At 37.6% G+C, this 23673-nt stretch overlaps 1 protein-coding gene across 8 annotated transcripts in view; it reads left to right on the plus strand.

Annotated features, from left to right (window-relative positions):
• ADGRG6 (adhesion G protein-coupled receptor G6) overlaps nucleotides 1-23673 on the plus strand; it is a 139616-nt gene that overhangs the window by 52917 nt on the left and 63026 nt on the right. For 7 of the 8 annotated variants that reach the window (XM_057739725.1, XM_057739717.1, XM_057739723.1 and 4 more), the window contains exons 3-5: nucleotides 9278-9634; nucleotides 11870-12502; nucleotides 21753-21821. In XM_057739725.1, the coding sequence (XP_057595708.1) occupies nucleotides 9278-9634; nucleotides 11870-12502; nucleotides 21753-21821 (1059 nt within the window). The remainder of the gene's footprint in view (nucleotides 1-9277; nucleotides 9635-11869; nucleotides 12503-21752; nucleotides 21822-23673) is intronic. The other variant, XM_057739724.1, reaches the window with a different exon arrangement.

Below are 23673 nucleotides of genomic sequence, written 5' to 3' on the forward strand. Positions count from 1 at the left end.
ATATGGGTTTATATGGCTTATATTCACATCAAAAAATATAATTTTATATCTGGAAAGGATCTTGAGAAAACTTCTAGCTCAGCTTCATAAGCATACTGTTCTTGCTACAATGATTTTTTTCCACAATAATATTTTTTTTAAATCAGGTGGACCTTGTGATTTAGCTGGAAAGGAGCTGGACTAGAAGAAATCTTTTTAAAGTTCAACTTTAGAGTTTACTAAAAAAAACTTGCGATAATCTATTTCTTTCTCTCTCTCACACACTTCTCTAATATACTTGAAATCTGTGTGCAAAGTTAACATTATATAAGTATTTTGAAAAGTAATTAATTCCAGTGATGAAGTAAAGCAGTTAGCATATTTAAACAACCTGTTTATGTATAAAATGGAAAGTTTTACTGTAAAAAACGTTTTTGTTTATTTTTAAAAATCTATATTATGTGATTTTTACATCAGCTCTTTCTTATTACTAAACTGTTTACATTAAAAGTATTCCATAAAGGGGCAAAATTATGCCAGTTACATCTATAATTTGCTTTGCTTCAAACCTTGACTATTTAAACTGCTTCCATTTATGTGTACAAACCTGAGTGTGTGTGTGTGTTTTTTATGTCCTCAAATTAGAGGCTCATTTGGAAAATTTGAGCTAAGATGCACACTTACTCAGCTACTGCCATCTTCTTCCCAATATATTCTCCCAACTTATTGGGAGGGCAAGTTTGCAAAACCAAAACTATTAATTTTGGTTTTGCAAACTTGCAATAGCTATTAATTTCAGGGTCTTCACCTGCACCCACATAACAGGGACCTTTTAATCCTACCTTCCCTCTGACCACTCTCTGATAAGCATATGTAAAGATATTTAAAAGAAAATTGAAAATGAGTGGAAGTAGAGGCCCAGAAAATTAAGTAAATGAATGAATGAATAAATGAATGAGTGAATAAAATGAAATATGGCTAACATGTTCTATTAAATAACAATCACAATCACAACACTAAAAATGAGTATTATTTGCACATCTCACTATGAACCAGGGACAGTCGTAGTATCTTACATGGATATCTCATTAGCTGCATTCATGTGTTCAAGAAGTTAGTCATGCGCTGTTTAGCCAGTAATGACATAATTGCCCTCATGGGTATTAGAACTATAATTAGCTTTTATTAGGCTAAGACATTCCCCCCTTATGTTGGTAATATTTAGCAATACTTTTCTGCTTAAGGCTAACAAAACCAGTTTTACCCTGCAACACTGCCTAGATAATCCATATGGAAAGATTTTCTGTGACATTCTCAAGTAAAATGAACATTAGGTGAGTGTTTGTTTATTTTTGTAGTTCCCTTGGTTGTCTGTTTTTTAAAGGGGTAATAATGCATCAAAATAAGACAGATCTTTGATAAACACTAGATTGGTAACTTTGCTGCCTTTTATCTTACCCATCAACAGTTAGGCTTTGCTCCATTGAATCCTTGTAGAATTAATCTTCCTCTACTACTATGACTGCTTTTTTCTTTCCACAAACAAGCTGCCAGGATAGTTTGCTGTCTTTTGTCTCTCTTCTTGTCATCCATCAAGTCCTTTGGGTTAGGCTGCAGTGATTCTTACAGTGGTCTTTGTTCACTAGTAATTTTGTGTTGTTTATGTGTACAAGGGTGAGGTTTTAAAAAATATCTGTGCTTAAATACAAATCTGGTTGTTTTACTTTCCCTTAATTAAAACCTTTTTATTTTCTCTACTGCTCTTATTGTACTTTTTAAAAATTTTCTTTACATTGCTTGCAAAATCCTGCAGTCTAATCAGTGCCTACCTTGCCTTCTTTATGTCATGTTTCTCCCTACTCTGCTTCAGCTAAATAAATTCTTAAGTTACTGGAACAATCCATGCTCTCTCTTACCTGCAAGCCTTTGCAGCCTGCTGACTCTACTGCACAGAACCCTCTTTTCTTTTTTCCCTCTGCTTCCCCTCTTCTCTTGGCTCACTTTTCTGCTACATATTCAAGTCTTAGTTTCTCTTCTTCTGTTAAAAATGGCTCTGTTTCTACGAAATCTAAACTTAGGTTATTGCACTCATCTACCTGCTCCATCAGAGCAATTTTCACATTGTATTGTCACAACCTATTTATTTATCTGTATTTGCAGTAATCTATACATTCCATAAAGTCAGGGATTATATCTTGCCCACAACTGCATTCCCAGTGCCCAGCACAGTGCCAGGTGGCACATAGATGCTTAATAGGTGTTTGCTGAGTAGATGGGAATTGGTGAGAGATGAGTTAGAAAGTGTGCAGCAAGTATGGAGCAATATATGTGCCATTCAAAGAAGCTTGCCTTGTTGGATTTCAGAGAAGATTTTGAGTTAGAGAAAACGTTTTTATACTTGCATTTGCATTTTCATAGATATTTCTTGTAGTGATGGGGAGAATGAGTTGGGGGTGACAAGACTATTGACAGAAAGACTAGTAAGAGAGAAAAGATAAGAACCTTAAACTAAGAGGCCATGGGAATGAGAGAAGGGGATAAATGAAAAACCATGAATAAAATGATGTCATCGCCCCTGACAAACTATTTGAAGGGGTGTGGAAGAAGGAAGAGAGAAGGGATATTCAGAGTCCTAGCTTGGTTGTTTTTCTCACAACTCACATTTGGATGGATAAGTGGTTTGAGGAAGGGTGTTTGGTTGAGGGATCTACGGGATATCCAAGTGGAGATGTTGAGTAGATGTACTCAAGTGTGGGTGGGGTGCGCAGTAGAACATGTATGTCGTCAGCATTTGGACATAGTGGAAGCCTGTGTTTATGTGAGATCACCCAGTGAGAATGAGCGTGGGGGAGAAGAGCTGGAGAGAGAGGAGAGCCCTGTAAAGGATTGGCTTGGGGCAGACTTGGTTGTAAGGATCAGAAATCCACTAACGCTGATCAAGAGAAGTGGCACGGTAGGCGTAAGAGTTCTTGTCATAGCATCTAAGGACAAGCCACAAAGAACAGCTCTTCCATTGATGACTGGACATGGAATGCCTAGAATTAAAGTCTCTGTTCTTCAAAGGTGTGGTTTTCTCTCATCTCTCTGTTCTTATGTTTTCTCTCTTTCTATTTTCTCTTTCTGCCCATCACTGTCTTCACTTGCAAGTGGCCAAGGAAGCTGCTACCTTTGAGTTTATATAACTTTGTCATTCTGTTGTTCATAGTTTTCTGATTCAATTCTTTGTGTCTCTTACTTCAAAGAGAGGGAAGCTGATTGAGTAGCGAAGCCTATGATTTGGTTCCCTTCAGGTCGGGGTCCTCCCTTGGGGTCACGGTACAAATACAACTGCAAGAGATGCAGGAGGGGCAGATCTTGGGAGCAGGTGCATGCGTGGAGATTGTGAATAGCTTCTGTAGTATGTTGTTACTTAAAGGAATACTTTTCAGATTTTAATGTCCTTGTGAACCACCAGAAAATCTTGTTAAAATACAAGTTTTGTTTAGTAGGTCTGTGTGATTCCACTTGTCTAACAAGCTCCCCGCCGATGCTGATGCTGCTATTCTGAGGACCATACTTTGAGTTGCAAGGATCATAAGGGCCAGGAGAGCAGAGGTAAGCTCAGAGAGGGCAGAGAGAAAGGCAAGAGGAGAACGAGGAGATGGTAGGAACTGAGTGGAGAGACTCGGGAGTGTTCAAAGGCATCAAATGTTGCAGAGCGTGAGTGAGATCAAATTGGAAGCCTCTTTAATATAAATAATCTGCATGATTTTGAGAATTCTTTCAACAATGCTCAGAAGTCTGTGCATTAGAGAGCAAGAAGGTCCATGGATAGATTACTACAGAGTTAGGGGTTTGCAGCGCAGGAAAGGAGATAAGAGACTTGAATGTATTAACCAGAAGGTAGATTAAGTGTTAGGCCAGGCAGCTTTAGACTATTTTAAATTGTGTATTGCCTTTAGATTTTTTTTTTTTTAACATCTGGAGAAAAACTCAAACATTCCTTAAGAGAGAATAGTTTCCCATGAAAATGTGTATGGGTGTGTGTGCAAATCCTCTTGTAAGGGATATGTGTCTACATAATAAGCTGACCCAGAAGGATTTACAACAGTTCACTTGTTTGGATCTTCCAAAACTATTACCTTTGCAGTTACATGAAATGTTCTCATGCCAAGGTGATATGGAAAGACAGAATTCAGAGTTTAAACATTGACAGTATTACTGAAGACAGAAATGGGTTTGAGAGTGTGGTGCCTGAGGATCTCTTTGGAGCTTCAAAAGATTATCACGCTTAATGGTGTCTCACCAAGGAACCTTCATTTCAACTTCTTAGCTTTCTAGTGAGGTCAGACTTCACTGATTCAAGTAGAGTGGTACCCTTTTGAACTCCTGTGTAAGTCATTGCTGTACCTCCATATTCATGGTGCTTCCAAAAAACATTTTGAGGTTGAAACATCACGGAGGGAAATCAGACAATTTTCTGGTCAACTCTGGGGAAGCCAATGTTTGAGGAGGAGTTTGGGAGCAAACTGATATTCTTGCTTAGCTGCTGAGAGTTCTACAGGAGAGTGGAATGACCAATGTAACCTTGGTGAAAGAGTGACTCTCCTCTGCACGGCAATGCTGTCTTTGAGTGAAGAGCTTGAAGAGGAGTGGTGAGGGAGCATGGGGCTGCTTGCCAAGTCTGTCACATTAACAGAAACGCAGATGTCACCGCCAGATTGCCTTCAGATTCCTTGCCATCCTGAAAAAATATGCATAGAAGCCTGAAATCGCTTAAATTTAAATACTTTGATGAAGTCGTTCAGTTCTGTATATTATCAGTCATTTAACACATGCCAGCATCTAAAGTATTGTTTATATTTTATATTTCAGTGATGTTATATCTGGCAGCATTTCACTTGATCTGGAGAAATGGTGTGTGGCTGTCCTGGCTTGGTAATAGTTGCTGCCCTTAGGCTTAATCTTCAGAAACCACCAAGACTGCTAAATATTTTAAACCTTCTCAAGCAACTCATTCGTTAGAATTTAATAGATTCACATAGATAATTCAAATAGTGACTTCAAATAGATGCAAACTGAGCAGGCAATTGAAGCAAAATTTTCTGGAGATATTTTTTTCACTGGCTAGGTTTTCCACCAAATTCGTTAGTGTCAGTTTTACGCACATTCAGAAAAAACACCAAAAATCAAGGTTTACTTTAAGTACATTCATTTTTTTTGGTCACTTAACACAGTATAGGAAAATCAGTTATTTCATCTACAGATCCTTGTTGAAAGCAGCTAAAATTGATCTTTTTTGTTTATCTCTTGGGATCTGATACTCCTGTCTTAGATTTTAAAGAATATAGTATTTACCAAATTTATAGAGAAGTACTTGTAGCAAAGGTGGAGTAAGAATCCAAATCTCAGATTTTAAAAAGTGAGATATGGTTATTAAATCTATATCTAAATATTCTTTATAAATCGAGATAGCCTTTGGCATAACTGGGAGGTTTTCCATTTCAGATTTGAGTTTCTTTGAAGAGTAAAGTTTTGTGAAAATATGCACAAGTAAATTATTACTCAACATTGCAAGCACAGGCAAGAACCCAGGGTGGAATTTGGTTTGTTTGTTTAGATTACCTGAAAATTTTGCTTTTATAAATTATGGGTGTGAATGTTATTTTATCTGTCTTTGAGAACAACTTGAGCCAGTTGTTTTGAGTTGAGTAGCTTTTAGAAGATGTTAACTTGGTTTTGCCACGGTCTCATTCAGTGGCTACTTCAGTAGCCATCTTAGTCCTGCCTCTAAAGATAGAACAAATTAATTTCTTCATGTACTAGCTCATTGTGTAGGAAATCAATTAGCAGTGACATTTGATTGCTCCAAGTAGACAAATCCATAGCACTACATTTAGACTCTCTAACATCTTTTACTAAAATATTTCAAAATTAGTTTCTTAAAATATATTAATTTTAGGGTGATTACACTATGTTTAAGAAATTGCCCATTAAAAAAGCATTGTCGGGCTTCCCTGGTGGTGCAGTGGTTAAGAGTCCGCCTGCCAATGCAGGGGACATGGGGTCGATCCCTGGTCCGGGAAGATCCCATGTGCCACAGAGCAACTAAGCCTGTGTGCCACAACTACTGAGGCTGTGTTCTACAGCCCATGAGCCACAACTGCTGAGCCCTCGTGCTGCAATTACTGAAACCTGTGCACCTAGAGCCCGTGCTCCACCACAGGAAAAGCCACCACAATGAGAAGCCCACACACTGCAACGGAGAGTAGCCACTGCTCTCTGCAACTACAGAAAGCCTGAGAGCAGCAACGAAGACCCAATGCGGCCAATAAATTAATTAATTAATTAATTTTAAAAAAAGCATTGTCTTTTAAAATAAGACAGGCTCATGACTTTGCTGTGTCTTTGTTTAATATTGGCAACTTTTTTCCTCCTCTAAAAAAAGACTAGACTTACATTCAAAAGAGCTGGTTTGAACCTTGGTCCTGCTATCGATTAGATATGTAACTTTTGACAAGTTATATAATCTATAATAGCCTTGTTTCTTCTGAAGATGGAGGAGATACTAATTCCCAGGATTGTTCTGATGTCAAGTGAGATAATCTGAGAAAGCCCTTTATTGTGGTCTATAAATATAATGAACATGATGATACAGTGCCTAGTTTAATTGACCTTTCATCCAATTAAGATTATCACTGTTTGGTAGCATTATTGCTAAATGCGGTTTAGTTGCTGTAGATGAAAATCATATAGAAGAATGCTTTAAATGCCTTTTAAGTGATTATTGTAGGTATCTCTTTCTCTTTTCTATCACAATGAGTGCCTAAGGGAAAAAGAGTTTCTGTTAAGGTGGGGTGCTACTTTTTCTCTCTTAAATTATTGATGCACAGATTCTGTTATACAAATGATTAATACTAGTCAACACTTAAATAGTGCTAACTATGTGGCCAGTACAGTTTCCAGGACTTTCCAATATTAATCTGTCTAGTCCTCCCTATAACCATGGGTGGTGGGTGCTTTTATTACCACCAGTGTAAAGTGGTGATACTGTGGTACAGAGAAATTAACTTGTTCAAGATTACGTGGTCGGTCAGATTGACATTGTGGTCAGTCAGATTGACTTTTATACCTTTCATTAGCTCTAGGGAAGGATTTGGCAAAAATAATGTATCGTGATAAAGGAAATCATGACCATTAGTTGGGTCTTGGATGTAGGGGATGGCGTCTCATTTTGGAAAAATGATGTTGCCTGCACACGTGTTGGGATGACACAGAGATTGTATCTTATTTTCCTTTCTTTCTTTTCTTTTATAATCTCCAGTGGCTTTTACTGGATACATTATTGTTAATCTACTAAGATTAGTTCTCTGTCCTGAGCCCAAGGTACAGTAACAGAACACTAAACATGTTGGAGAGGCAGCCGCGATCCTCTCAATCCCCTGCTGTGAGTGAAATCATTAGAAGAAAGAGCCCCAAAACCCCATCCAAAGAGCTATCCAGACCTTATGCACTCTGTCTTTTTTCTAGACTTAGACTTTGGTCGACCTAGTTTCATTTACTGTACTTAGTCATTCTTTAATTTAGGCGTGTTTTCATTCAAGTGACTCATTTACTTGTTCATAAATTTAACACATTTCATCGAAAGTTTCCCATGTTGCACGGGTGCTGTGAGGTTTGGAGGGGTTAGATGGCAACAGTGACGGTACGTACCCTCTGCCCGTTGAGCCTAGAGAATCGTGGGAGAACCAGACAAGAAGCAAAATAACCTCACACATGGGATTAACCCAGCTGCTGTGAATCATGCTGCAAGGAGAGGAACACAGCGCTCCAGGGATGGTTAAGAGAAGGCATTTGGCTAACACTTGATGATCATAGACGGTTTTCTCTGTCTATCCCGAGACCTGTAAGAGATGTTGGAGACTTACGGAGGAAGACCCAGAGGGAGGGCAAGTTAGAAAGAATGGGTGGGGAGCAGAGTTGGCAAAGGCAAGCCCCTGCATAACACAAGGTGACCACAGGGAAAGGAAAAAAGAAAAATCTAACTTGAGCCGCGTAACACATCTAAGTCCTTGAACATATCACTGCATCATAGAAGAATAAGTAATACTTGCACTAACTACCATTTTTATTAATGGTATAAGTTATTGCATCTTCATTCTAATCAACCCAGTAAAAGAGGGAAGAACACAGTGAGTTGAGAGTGAGTTCCTTTCACACAGTAGAAGTCTTTTATTGTTTGAAAGTGTATGTGCCAGTTTTATGACAGCTTATCCACAATGTTGAATAAATGAGATTGCTGTTTACATGTATACAAATGTGTAAAAGCAACATGAATATTAATTTCAAAAAACATTGCTAAATAGAAAGACAGTAGACCTTGGTTTCCGCTTCCAGCTGGTGACCAGGCCCTGGATAAATAATAATTGAGAAAGAATTGATTGCTTTACTTATCTTCCTACCTCTTGTTATCGTCTATCATTATATTATTGTTTGTTTATCTTTGGGTCCAAAACTGAAGTGTAAGAATCATTCAGACACAGACTTTGTCTTTCCTGCTCATTGGTATGTACTATTTAGAATAGTGCCTGGCATATAGCAGGCACTCAATAAATAGTCACTGAATGAATGAATAAATGAGATAATCACACAGGTATATAATTACCAAGTAAAATAAACAAGTGGGCGAAGCGAAAGTATTTTTCAAAACTGTAAGTATTTCACACATGCAAGGTGATGCTGTTTATTTGAATTTTAGGAAAAAAGCAATCTGCCAGAAGACAGCTTGTTGAATTTTTTGTACTGGTAGCTAGCTTTCTCTTTAAACATGTATTTCCTAAATGCTTCTCTTCCATGGTTTGTAATATTCTACATTTAGGATTCTATAAAACCCCCTCCACCCCAGCTCAGCTAGTCTCTAGAGTAGAGATTCTTAATCTGAGTCAGTGAACCTTTGTGAAATCCAGTGTTGCCTGCTAAGGGCTCCTGTACTCCCTGAAATTGTATGCCAAGTGCAGTGCCCCTGTATGTTTCACTGGAGAGAGCTCCCCCGACTTTTATCAGATTCCCAGCGTTTATGACCCCCCAAGTTTAAAAAAGTCATTGCTCTAAAATTTTGTAGTTTTCTTTTACTTTTTGTTGCTCGTTTGGTTTTTCTTTTTCTCCTTGAGATGGTTTCATTTTCCTTTTAATGTTGATGATTATGTTTTGGTATTTTTAACTGTTTACTGTTTGGTTGTCCCCATTGTGTGGTGTTCTTGGTTTATTGCATGCCTCTGATCCCAGCCCTTCTCTCTTCTCTCTTTTGTCTGGCCAGCAGTGTGGGGATGTGCCAACTGCAGGGTTGTCCTCTCCAACCCTTCCGGAACCTTTACTTCTCCATGCTACCCTAACGACTACCCCAACAGCCAGGCTTGCTTGTGGACCCTCCGAGCCCCCACGGGCTATATCATTCAGATAACGTTTAATGACTTCGACATTGAAGAAGCTCCCAATTGCATTTATGACTCACTGTCCCTTGATAATGGAGAGAGCCATAACGGACAGAGCCAGACTAAATTTTGTGGAGCAACTGCCAAAGGCCTATCATTTAACTCAAGTGCGAATGAGATGCATGTGTCCTTTTCAAGCGACTTTAGCATCCAGAAGAAAGGTTTCAATGCCAGCTACATCAGAGGTATGTAAACCAAAGGCTGTGCCAACCTTCTGCTTTCATTTAGCATGTTCTACAATAAACACAAGGACCAGAAGACAGAGTTATGCTCTTTTATGTGAATGTGAATGATGAGGATTAGAATTTAAGGACAAGAATCTGTTAGTATTCTCTGAATGTTCTCATCAGGAATATATAGTTACCAGATCCAAAATCTGGTTACAGTAGAGCTGAATTCTGTTATATTGTTAATATGAGGAACATTTAAAGGCTGCTTGAAAGACCCTGTCCATATTATTACAGCTAATAATCCAGTCTAATTCTAACATCTCTCCATCAAACATTTAAAACACTGTTATTTAGAAATCCTTTTATTTTAGGCTTTTAAGATGTTGCCTTTTTAAGGAATTATGCTATGGGGCAAATATAGGAAATAAACATATAAATGAAAATGCAAAAAGAGCAATGTACAACTGAAGCTAATAAACAGCATAGCCTGAGGAAAGCCCCTTGAAAATGGCTAATTGAAGGAAAGAAATATATTTTTGTCAGACATATTTCCTGGGTTCTGGAACATTTAAATAATCTCATTCTCTCCAAAACCAGTCTTTGCTTAAGGAAAACTTGAGTTTCAAGACTGTGAGATTTAGTTATAATTTTTTTTTTCCTCCTGAGCCACTTAATTAGGTGTTATGTATCAAAGAAAGAAACAAAAGGTAAAGCCGCACCACTATGACTGACTATTATTATTACAAATTGTGTTTTTGGTTTCAGCTTTATTTACTGTTTGTGGTTGACATTAAATATATGTGTGGTTAATTGCAACACACATGCTTTAATTTTTCAAATAATGTTTTAAGGTTATAAAATATTATAGGAAATTTGAAAATTAAGAAAAAAAAAAGCAAATTAGAATTACCTGTACATCTACCACCCAGTCAAAACCACTAATAAAATGTTGATGGATATATTTCCTTCCAACCTTTTTATTTTAACAATGCATATAGAATACTGGGTTTATGTTGTGTAAGTATCCCTTTGGGTAAGTAGACCTGTGAACTGCTTCATATATAAGAAGTAAACTAAAAAATTGTGATTCTTTTAGATTCCACCATGGATTTTTGACTAGAATATTTATATTAAAATGATGTTGTTACTATAGAGCTATTCGTGGTACGTATTAAAATATATTCAAACTAGTGTCCATATAAAGCCAGTATTGAACAGTATTCTTGGGGAGAGCTACTTCTCCCTCAGATCAGTACATAATGTTTCACGATATCTATTATATTAGCACAGAGCTAAATTCATTGTATTACATAATAATTTTACATGTGTCACAGAAGGACTAAGCTAATGCATTTTTATTCTGAATTTATCATGCACATAATTATAGTAGTATTTATTAGTAACCAGTAATAGCTGTATATCGACTGTGGCACAGGTACTGCTCTAGTGCTTTGCGGGTATTAACTTATTCAATTCCTATTGAGCACCTGTGTAATAGGTGCCTTTCCCTTCATTTTATAGACAGCGGGGCTAAGGTAGAGTGGCATGCCCAAGGTCACAGGGCACTGTGTGGAAGAGCTGGGCAGGGAGGTCCACTGTCTGCCTTTTAATCACTGCTCCTCACCGTCCCTCAGAAACTAGCTCACGAGCTCAGACATAAAGGAAATATAGCTTAAAATGCCATTATGTTTGTTTTTTACCAGACTCCCTCTCTTCAGTGGAATTGTTTTTGCCTTTGATCCTAAAATAGCATGATGACAAGTAGGATACGGGGTGTCCGAAAGGAGATGGTAGCATGGGAATGTTTGGAAAGAGGGAAAGTTAATGAAAAATGGAACTGTTAGCTATTATGTTTAGAAATTACTTGAAAACAGTTTTGAACATCATAATGTATAAACAGAACTTTCCTGAAACCAGTAGTTTCCTTAATATTTTTTCCCCGCAGTTCAGGGATTTTAAAAAAAGAAAAAAACCTTGTCACCTTGGCAGCTATAACTGGAAGGTTTAGGTGTGAGAGCCAACTGTGATTAGAGTTAAAATGGGTGGGGGTTTTATTGTTATTCTTATTGGTATAAGGTACTGGGTTGGTGATGAAGAGCTGTGGACAGAGAAAGAGGAGAGTGTGGGGCAAAGGTGGGTAAAAGCCCGTTAGAAGAGAATGTGGAGGGGTTGGGTGTATCAGACATTTTGCATCTCATTAATCCATGTCTGAAGTTAACATACCTTATCTGTTACTGTGTTTTATCCTAGTTGCGGTGTCCTTACGGAATCAAAAGGTCATTTTACCCATTTTACCCCATGTGCTAGATACTTACCAGGTATCTGTTGCAAAAAGTGTCTCTATTCCAGAGCTCAGAGCTTTCACACTCTGCTTTGAAGCAACCAAAATTTTCAAGGAAGACAAGGAATGGACAGCTTTCTCCTACTCAGATGCATCCCTCAGGCAGTTGCTCAGTTTTGGAAGGACCAAGAGTGGATACATTCTATCTATTTCTGACTCAAAATGCTTACTAAACAGTGCATTACCTGTAAAAGATAAGGAAGACATTTTCACAGAAAGCTTTGAGCAGCTCTGCATTGTTTGGAGTAATTCTGTGGGCTCCATTGGTGTAAATTTCAAACGAAACTATGAAGCAGTTTCATGCAGTTCTACCATTAATAAAGTTATTCCTGGGAATGGGAAATTGTTGCTGGGCTCCAATCAAAATGAAATTGCCTCTCTAAAAGGGGATATTTATAACTTTCGACTTTGGAATTTTACCATGAATTCCAAAATCCTCTCCAACCTCAGCTGCAATATGAAAGGGAATGTGGTGGACTGGCAGAACGACTTTTGGAATATCCCAGCCCTAGCTCTGAAAGCTGAAAGCAACCTCAGCTGTGGTAAGTCTGTGGCACTCTTTGTGGTTTACACCTAACATAAACAGTTGTGTATAATTATTATTACACCTAACATAAACAGTTGTGTATAATTATTGCGTCTCAGATAGAAATGTTAGCCCCAGGACTGAAACAAAAGCAATGAATAAGTTACTGTTTTTAATCACAAAGATGATACAGTGAAAAGCTGATCTTTGTTACCCTAGAATGAAATTTCCATTACATTACCTAACCGCCACCTCAAAGAATATTTACTTAGCCAGTATTAAAGATTGTCCATTTAATGGAAAACCTTGATAATCAGGAATTATCAATTTTCTTTAACTTTTTCCCTCCATTTCTTTGAAAGTGAGCATCTGTTGTTTGTTACAAATGCTCTTCTCTTGTTGGTTGCTCTTTGGGAGACTTTAAATGTGATATTGTGAGTAGCTAACTGCAAGATATTTAGGGAAACAATTCTATGTTATAAAAATTATATTAAAATAGACTTCTATCAATTATTCTCTGTGTACAGAAGTCAATTCTGGAAGTCAATATTTTACTGTAAGACTGAGTCAAATATAAAAGATATGAGTTTCACTATCAATTTTGAATGTCATATGACTAAATCTAAGGTGTCGATAACATATATTTTTTAGTCACAGAGATAACTCTCAATAAAGGAGGAGAAGAAGATGTCTAATATTCAAAAGTCATTTGTATATGACTTTGGAGGGAATTTTATCAGAACTTCATTCCCAATATTTTCAACAAAGTAGGACAATGAAGACCTAGGGCCACCTGCTCTCTTTCCCTGAACTGTGTTTGCCCTGCCAGCCTGGGGAGCTCCTGTCACATACCCTGTTGTGTGGGCCACCCATCTCTCCGTGTGGTCCATGGTGCTGCTCCTGCAGATGGCAGGAGGCTGTTATGTGATGTCATTTGAGAGGTGTTTCCTTGTGGGTTGTTGGAAAGAGGGTAAACCATGACCCTGTTCCAGAAGGAGATCCTGGAACTTTGTAAGAGGTAACGATGTTCCCAGCATCCTCTCATTCTGAGATTAGCTACAGAGGGACTCCTGAGAAGTCTTTCACTTAGCAAGGAAGTTAAGAAAATCAAATGTGTGTTTTTTTGTGTGTTTGGTGTGGAATGGTGAACAACGTGGAGAGGGCAGTGGTGCACTTTCTACATTCAGGGTGATTATCTTTAGTCTAGGGGCGTGTTTTCATCATATCCTTGGCCATTATTATTATTATTTTCTTAATAAATTTATTTATTTATTGGCTGCATTGGGTCTTCGTTGCTGCACTCAGGCTTTCTCATTGCAGTGGCTTCTCTTGTTGTGGAGCACAGGCCTTCTAGGCACATGGGCTTTAGTATTTGCAGCGCACGGGCTCAGTAGTTGTGGCGTACGGCCTTAGTTGTTCCATGGCACGTGGGATCTTCCCAGACCAGGGATTGAACCCATGTTCCCTGCACTGGCAGGAGGATTCTTAACCACTGCGCTGCCAGGGAAGTCCCCTTGGCCATTATTAAAAGGTCATAATAGAGACTACTTAGTATTTGCCTTCCTATGGGCAAATATTTGAGAACTATGACAGCCAAAAGGAAAAAGGATTTGGCTAGGCATATTAATAATTGCAAAATACTTAAATTATACTTAAAATGCATATATATTATGTACTAGGTACTGTTTTAAGTGCTTTGCACATGGTAACTTATTTCCCACAACATAGATCCCATAATGTGAGTTTTGTTATTAACCCCATTTTGCGTGATGTGAGTTTTATTACTAATCCCACTTTGCAGATGAGTAATTGAGGCACAAAGAGATTAAGTAACTTATCCAAGGTCATTTAATTAATAAGTGGCCAAGCCAGGAATTGAAGCCAGAAAGTTCAGTTTCAGAACTGTGTTCTCTTAGACGTTCAGAATAAGCAGGACTAGGAGATGAGAGGTGGTGAGTGAGTCAGTTCTTGCCCAGATAAGGAGTACAAAGGTCCAGGAGCTGTCTCTTCTGGCCAGAAAGCACTGCTGGCCAAAACACTGGCTTTACCAGGTATCAGCATGGTATTTGTTTTAAACAAAATTAATAAGGGCTCTTTCCTGCAGTGCTTCTTTAATACCTTAATATAATAAAATGTGAGGACTGCGGTATACAAGAACTCCTAAACTTCTTTTAACAAGTCCTCTAGACCAGGGGTTGGCAAACTAGGATATTTATGTAAACAAAGTTTTATTGGAACACAGCCATGTGGGTGAGCTTTTGTTTTGCCTGTGGCTGCCTCTGTGCTACAGCTGCAGAGTTGACTGATTGTGAGAGATGACATGGCCCACCATCCTAAAATATTTACTGTCTGGCCCTTTAAGAGAAAATCTGCCAACCCCTGAAACTAGACCAAAAAAAAAAAATCAAAGGATCTAGGTTTCTGAGGCACACGCTTTGGACAATACTGGAAAAGACCTGCTACATCTTCTGGGCCAGAGATAACAGACCAGTCACTCGGGGGCTAATTTAGCCCTTAGATATGAGTGGTGGTGGTAACATTGATATGTCTTCATTTATTTACACTGTTTCACACAGTGCTTTTAAATAAGGATTTATTTCCAACATTAAAAAATTTGATTTCAGGTAAAAAATGAATTTTTGGATTCTCCTATGAAAAATGAATACTAGTCTAGTATTTCTGCCTGACCAAAAGAGCTTAAGCAAAGTGGTGACCTCCACCTCTGAAGGGACTTTCCAGGGCCCCTCAGCTCTTACCATCCTCCATACTCTCCCCACGCCAGACTGACTTCTGGCCTAGGTAGCCACTTATGTTTGGGAATCCCAATTTAGGCCACTCCCTTTACTGTATACAGGGCAGGAAACTGAAGCTTAGAAAAGATAAGTGGCCGAAGCAGTTGGTGCACTAAAATGCACGTCTCCTGCCCCCTTGCCCAGGGCTTATATCTGGGAGTCCTCAGAGTCTCTTTAACATGGGCTTTAAGACTCTTTTCCAGACCTTACCGTTACTGGAAAGCATCAGATACATGCTCGTGGAGCTTAGCCATGGTAAGTTTTCAAAATGACTTCAGTCAAAGGGGAGCACAAGCTTGCAGAGTCGGTGTCTGTGTTCCTTTTAACTTTTATAGTCTTCTTCTTGACATTCCACAATGACACTAAACACCCCCGTTCCCTACATTCAGATACCCTGGACTGTGTTTCAAGAGTAATCACGGGAGAGGGAGTTTCCTGCCGCTAAATCATAAGCTTTGGGAGTTGGAGAACCCGAGTCACTTATTAACTGACAGGAAATACCTGTAACAAAGATTATATCTAAGCTTGTTAGCTCAGCAAAACTTCAATAAATGAAGAAAAGTATGCTCTGTTAACATTTTAACCTTTCCTTTTTCCGGAACGCTGTGGCGTGTTGTTTATGGTAATGGTTATTTCCCCAAACGAATGATCAGTACAGTAGCCAATGGGAAGATAGACTCTCATGCCTAACATTCCAGTGGCCTGACAATGTCTGTTACATATGAGCTTTCACCCCAGAATCAACTTGACAGAAAGTGAATAGATTTTTCCAAAGGTCTATTGCTAAGTAATTTTTTGTTTTTGGTTTTTTGGGTTTTTTTGCAAATCTCGACAAATTTATTAAAACTCTGTAAGCTTGGGTTTCCATCGCTCCGATGCCAGTTGCTGCTGAGGCCCCAGAGACAGCTCACTAAGTAAATTTTAATATGAAAATAAGATGGCACTTATAAGTGCCACGATGAGAACTGACTGCATTTAACATTAAGGCATCCTGTCATTTGTTTCAAATATTAAATATCCCAGCCTTAATAAAATCAATGTACTGTTAATAAATTTTTAAGTAATTTCATAATTGGACTTTTGTTTTCCTGTGCTGTTCTAAGCATAGTTAGGGGATATACCTAATTAGGAAATTTTCAGCAGGTTTTTTTTTTTTTAAACATGGTTAATCTTGTCAGTCCTTTTCAGAAATGCTTTATTTAGCAGCAGTTCCTTTTCATTTTATATCATCATTCTTTCTCTTACAACAATTACATTAAACAATACTGAGTTTTATAACCTGCGTGGATAGACAGTTTCCCTAATGGATTCTTTAATTATAAGTGCAAGTATTTGCCTGAGTTATGATTCAAGTTTAGATACTGGCTGATGTCCATCAATTTTCACAAAGAACAGACAGTGCCTTCTATACCAGTTTATTTTACTAATGATTGCTCTTTCCTGAGGAGTGGTAGTGTATAACTCAATGAATAGCCTAATTTCAAACAAATTACATTTATTTAACAAGAATTTATTAATTGCTTCCATTTATTAACCACTGTGGTTGTAGAGATAAGACACAATTCACAAGTACCCAACTTTGATGTTATTCTTTTCTAGAAATTTTTGGATTTGGACTGGCTTGCTTTCCTCTCTGAAATTTTACCCTTAATTACCAAGGCTACATCAACTCTTGGATTCCTACCCTTTCATTTTCGATGATTACATTTCTGCCCTCACAACCGTAAAACTCTGATTCATTATTGGCTCCATCCTTTCATTCCTAACAAATTATTGAGTGTAGCATTTTTAGATGACTGAATTTTTTTCAAATAATAAAGATGAAATCACTTATCTTTACAAAGGATTTCATTCTTTGAAGATGCCCAAACTCTTGATGAGCATAAATGGCATCCAAAAATAATTTTATTTTAAATATGTTTATGAAAAAAATTAAATTCAATTTAGTAACAACAGCAAAGAGGAAATTGAAAGGGATTAGTATTTGTCTTATTAGTGCAACTCAAGTGAGAGTTTAGCGCTGTCAACTGCTATTTGGATTGTCTTAAGTAGGACATGAGAAGAGTTGTTGGCTACATCAGTCTTTTTTTACTGCAACTTGTGTAAATATTGACTTCTTTCAGTAGCAAGATTTTGGAAGAACAAAAGATAGAGGAGAAAGATTAACAGCTTTACAGCTTTTCATCAGCTGCCCTTTTTTAGAGATTACATTTTTTTAAGGAAATTTGGCTTTAAATTTTGCAGTTAATATTAAATAAATACCTTTAAACCCCTTTGTGGATCCACAGATATCAGTGAATATACATAGGTCACATTCTGAACACAGTTCCTTAATAATAAATATATTAATATCCAGGAGAAAGAGTTTTTTCTTCTTCCTTCACAATCTTCTGGTTTGTAAATCTGTCCACCTAGAGAAATTGATTGGGAGAATGACTTTTCTTTGCAGATATGCTGAAAACAGAATTGGGTACAAATAAAAAGTTTTTGCACATTTTTAATATTTTATGTATTTGTGTATGTAATTTGGTATACTTGTAAGATTTCATTTATTAATATTCTGGACCTTTCTAATTAAATTTGTCACTTGTATTCAAACCATTTTCACTGAAACAAAATTTGAATTTAATTTCCGTTGCTACACTGAATCATCATAAAATAGTGTTTATAAAGTATTTATAAAGCAACGTCAATTTGCTAAAGTAAAAGGACCCAAGAAGGAACAACTAAGTTAATATCGAGAAGTAAATGTTACAATTTTCCATGACAAGGATGTCAAATGATGAAATTTAGACTTGCTGCCGTACAACAAAACTGATGAAATGTTAAAGACAATTGTTAAATATCTTACTCTAAATCCTAACTCTTCTGATTTTCTTTTCTAATTTCCACCTCTCAGCTCTTTGATATACTGCAGTAGAAATGTAGTTAGCCTAAAAACTTGCTTTCCCACAATGCTGTCCACTTATCTCCCTCTGTCTTCCAGAGATATTGTATCAGTGCCAGAAGTGGCCTTAGGAGCTTTTGTCTGCCAGCATTGTGTGTAATTTGAGAAGCACAGGAACTCTGTCCAAGGGTCTGCTCTCTTGCATGTTACAGTGGCAGAGATTTCCTCAGTTATTTGGAGTTTTAAAAGCTTTTTAGTTTTCAGAAATCCCTTACTAAAATATAAATACCTAAAGGAGAAGTAAGGTCATGCAAGAAGGGAGCATAAATGTGATTGGAAGCAATAATGGGCAGAAAACATTCAAGATCAAATTCTAGGGGGGCTTCAACTTCTGCCTCCTGACTTTCTGTTTCTCCCTGATACACTTGCTATTAAGTTTTTAATCTTTAACACTCCACCCCCACCCCCTATCTCTGCTCCCTTTGGTAGCCAAGCTCACTCTTTTTGCATTCACTTCTCAAACATTGGAAATCTAGAGTTCATCATTCCCACACTACTGAATTCCATAGAGCTGTTACCAAAATTCCAGTACAAAGTGAAGGGTCTTCTCAGTCTTTCTGTAAACTCGATATGGCCACACCCTCCATGAAACTTTGTTCACTTGAATTCTGTAAAATCATCTTCTACAAGAGCTGTTTTTGCCTTCTCAAATCCATAGCTCTCTCTTTTTTTTAAATCTGATACTTAAATATAGGAATATCTGTGGTTCCAGCAAATGTACATTCTCGCTCAGGAGATCCCAGACACATCTATAGTGTCTGCGGAGTACTTCCTGGCTAGACCTCTCACAAAAACGTCTACACCTGTCTATGTACCAGATGTCACACAGCTACCTCAGTTGCTATTACTGGACTTACTGTTTAGCCCACCCCTAAGTTTGCTTTTCTTCCAGTATTTACTGTCTCCTTTCATGAGATCATTATGTAACAATTTCTCAGGTTGGAAACCAGAAAGATTTCTTCTATTCTTCCCTTTCTTTCTCTGTTCTGCAATTCATCACTAAATAAATCCTATATATTCCATCTTCAAATGCCTTGTATCCTTCTCTTTGTGTTCATCCTTACTATACTCATGATATCAAGTCAATTATTAGCATTATTCATGCTTCTTGGATTGCCTTTCTTTTTAGTTACAGAGCCTCAAAAGTGATTGTTTTTAAATTTAAATCTAATTTTCTCACCAAGTTCCCTTTCATTTTTTGCCATTTCTTTTAAGAAAGAGTTCAAAATGTTTGCAGTTATTCATAATGCATTCAATAATTTATTCAGTAAAGTTTGAGGACTCACCTACTATGTGGGTGGAATATGCCATTGGAGGAAAGACACAAAGTCCCGGGGCTCATAGTGCCTGCATCCTACAAGGCCCTCCACAGGTGTCCACTACCTATGTATCTGATCGTTCCTACCAGTTTTCTATGAATGTCCTGCTCCAGTAATGCCATGCTGTCTGGGTTCGCAGACTGTTTCACTGCCTTCTTGGTATATATTTGGGTAATTCTGTCTGCTAGTAATAACCATCTCTAAGCCTCTTATCCTCTGATCGGTGTAGTGACCCCTCGTATTTCCAGTCCGTCTTTGTAATGGATTTCCTATTCACTCTTCTCACCAAACTGCTGGTCACATCCTCCTTTGAGTCACTATACATCTGTATCACTCAGAGAACTGTGAAGCCATCTGCTGTTCAATGCCTCTTTGAGAGCAGAGACATTGTTTTAAAGCATTCTTCTAATCTCTGTGTCTCACACACTGTAAACAGTGAGTGAATGTTTATTGAATGAGCATGTAAAGGTCTGTGATGAGATCTTGCCAGTTAACATCGCAGACCTGCTGGAGGTAGGTCGGAGGGTTGGGTCTTTCTGAGATAACATGATTCCTTACTTGGGCCAGATTCCTGAGGCAATCAAGAATGAAGAAACTATGACTCCTTAGATGCTGCTAAATTGTTGGGATGCTTTCTGCTTATGCACACAATTAACCAAATTAGACACCTTTGTTGGCTCATGTCCCTGCTCTGCCTTCATGTATCATTCCCACAGGAAAGTTTGGAAATGTTTAAACATTAGAGAGACTTCCCTGGTGGCACAGTGGTTAAGAATCTGCCAGTGCAGGGGACACGGGTTTGATCCCTGGTCTGGGAGGATCCTACATGTGGTGGAGCAACTAAGTCCGCACGCCACAACTACTGAGCCTGTGCTGTAGAGCCCGTGAGCACACCTACTGAAGCCCGCGTGCCTAGAGCCCATGCTCCACAGCAAGAGAAGCCACTGCAATAAGAAGCCTGTGCACCACAATGAAGAGTGACCCCCGCTCTTCGTAGCTAGAAAAAGCCCGTGGGCAGCAATGAAGACCCAATGCAGCTGATAAATAAAATTAATTAATTAATTAATTAGAAAACAGAATATGATCACTATTATAGAAATTTTTTTTTTTTTTTTTTTTTGGGTGCGTTGGGTCTTCATTGCTGCGCACGGGCTTTCTGTAGTTATGGAGAGCGGGGGCTACTCTTCATTGCAGGGCACAGGCTTCTTATTGCGGTGGCTTCTCTTGTTGCAGAGCACGGGCTCTAGGCGCACAGGCTTCTACTGAAGCAACGTGTGGGCTCAATAGCTGTGGCTCTCGGGCTCTAGAGCACAGGCTCAGTAGTTGTGGCACACGGGCTTAGTTGCTCCGCAGCATGTGGGATCTTCCTGGACCAGGGCTCAAACCTGTGTCCCCTGCATTGGCAGGTGGATTCTTAACCACTGCGCCACCAGGGAAGCCCTAGAAATATTCTTTAAAAATTAAATATGTGTGTATGTATATGTATGTGCATATATATGTGTATATATTTGTATTCTTCTGTCTTTATTCATAGTACAATATACTTTGTGATAAGTTTAGCCCATCTTTCTCAGCCTCAGCCTCTTGGTAAAAGTCTTTTAATAGCCAGAGGGAGATTTAGTGCAACAGAGAAAATCCACTACTCCTACTAGAAAATCAGCTCAAAATTTGTTTCCTGCTGAGAAGGAGTCAGGCAAAGATTGAAATAAAAAGACACAGAGACCAACTTGAAGTCACATAAACTTATTTCTAGAATTGCACCTAGCATGTGCTAGTGCCTATGAACCAAAAACTTGCATTTTATGAATATTAGTAATATCCAGGTTCACTTTTGAAACTTATCTTTGTTCTTATTATTTCATTTGTATGAATTTCCACTAAAGCCTTATCATTTATTGGCCATGCGAAAAGGCCCTGAACTTCGTATGCACACTTTAAGGGACAGTAGTGCTTATTTTCCTTTCGTGTGTGGATGGGACCAGTAGATTGAGTAAAAGATTTTGAGGGGAATTTCAGTAGCTTGATTTTACATTTGTGGAAATTGAGACACAAAGATCTTTAGAGACTTTCTTGATGTTGGAATATTACTAGTGGACTCTTCCAGGGCTGCTCCTATTATACCAACCAAACGATTCATGATTTTTTTTTTCCTGGATAATATAATTAAATCACAAGTCAAATTTGTACAATCTTTTTGTGTTGATCAAGGTTCCTATCTGATTCCGCTCCCGCCAGCCGAACTAGCCAACTGTGCGGATTTGGGGACCCTGTGCCAAGGTAGGGAGTCAACAGCATCCTCCGTTGAGACTCTGTTTCCTACTTGCTGTTTTGGAAAATGTAGTTGTCATTGTTTTGAATTTTAGCTTAATTTTCACTTGCGAAGCCAGAAACCAGCAAACCAGAAGAATTTCTGGATGTGTTTTAGCTGTGTGGGTGCACAGTGTAGAGAAAGAATGCATTCACACACTGGATGACCGCATTTCCATAAAGCACCGAGTTTTTTAAATGTGAATGATTATATGCTATTAGCAAGGGTTGACTTCATTTTTCCCCTCAATTTCATCTCAAGAATATTGTCCAGTATAAATATAGCCATACCATATTTTGAAAAAGTGATCATGTCTAAAAAACAAGGGGAAAAATTAAGTTGAATAGTCAAGTTTAAGACAAGGCCACGAGGCAATTATGATGTGCAATGTAACTTAAATATTAAGATAAAAATAATTTGAATGTATGGTAAGTTTGAATGCATGAATAGTTTGAATGTATGTAAGATAAAAATAGTTTGAACTATTATGAATGTAGTTTTATTAATTATTATAATGCATAATGACTATACTATGGTCAGTATATATATTATGTACTGAGTAGTTGCATGCTAAGTAATCCATAGTCGCATAAAGTTTAAAATAATAATATATTTTGCTTTAATTTTATCATTGCTTCTTCTAATTACCCATGACCCATTTTCATCCATTTTTTTCTATGATACACTTCTTTTTGAAATAGCATTTCTATGTGCCACATTAAGAATCATGATCATGCCTTTTGTAAAGCTGGATCTCTTATTAAGAGGATCATAGCATGAAAGTGACAGGGGTTAGAAGTGAGACTAAACGAGTAGAAACCTAAGCTCTCTTCAGTAGTTCCAGTGTGGGAGCAGAGTAGGCAGGGAGAAGGGGTGTAACTAATTATTATCTTTGTTTCCTTTCTGAGACATTATTTCTTGATATTATTATAGATGAATACCCTAAGAAAATAGTCATTAAGTAGTTTCTTTCCATGAACTCAGTGTAGTTTTAAAATAGTTATATGAAATAGAAAAAAGCCTTAATTTTGCTTAGCTAAAGGTATGAAGATTTTTTAAAATTTTTATTTTATTTTTTCTTTTAATCTGAGGTATCTATAGGACTGATTCCTTGGGTCAAAGGACTAGATGCCCAGCTCTTCTTCCCCCTGTGCTTTAAATGACCAAAAAGCATTTTCATATTCATTGATGCATTTTGCATTAAGTAAATATAACTTCATAATTTAAAAATGTATATAAGATTTTCAAAAATAATCCCCAATCTTAAGTGTTATATATTACTTTGGAATGGAAAATTATTTTAGTTAAGGATACACATTTTGAATAAGGAATTTAGTATTTCCTAAAGAGCCTTTGGAAGGTAATCTTTTTTATAATCACCGAAATGTTTTAAATTTAGGTAATTTTTTTTCTAATTAAGAGAAATACGTAACAAATGGTACGTAGACATCTACATGTTATACAAATATACTCCTAAGATAAACTAAAGGAAAATTATGCGTATAGTTATTTTACCACTTACATTGTTCCTCCAGAATTTCTTAGAAAGATATTATCAAAGCATTACATAAGGCTTTAATCTCTGAGAGTTTTAGTAGTATCAGAAGCATAGCTGTGACATACTGCTTTGAAAAGTCCCTCCTACAGGCTTGCCGTTATGAAACCCATTTTACCCATCAGTGTTTGGTAAAGTTACTGGGATCTTTAGGTGATTGATTTCATCTATACATTTCATTCTCTTGTTTTTCCTTACACTTATCTCCTCTAGGAAAAGTACATTTTCTTCTGATATTTTATTTTGCTAGTCTCAGTGTATCAGAA

Source organism: Hippopotamus amphibius, chromosome 6, assembly GCF_030028045.1.
Source record: "Hippopotamus amphibius kiboko isolate mHipAmp2 chromosome 6, mHipAmp2.hap2, whole genome shotgun sequence".
NCBI classification, from domain to species: Eukaryota; Metazoa; Chordata; class Mammalia; order Artiodactyla; family Hippopotamidae; genus Hippopotamus; species Hippopotamus amphibius.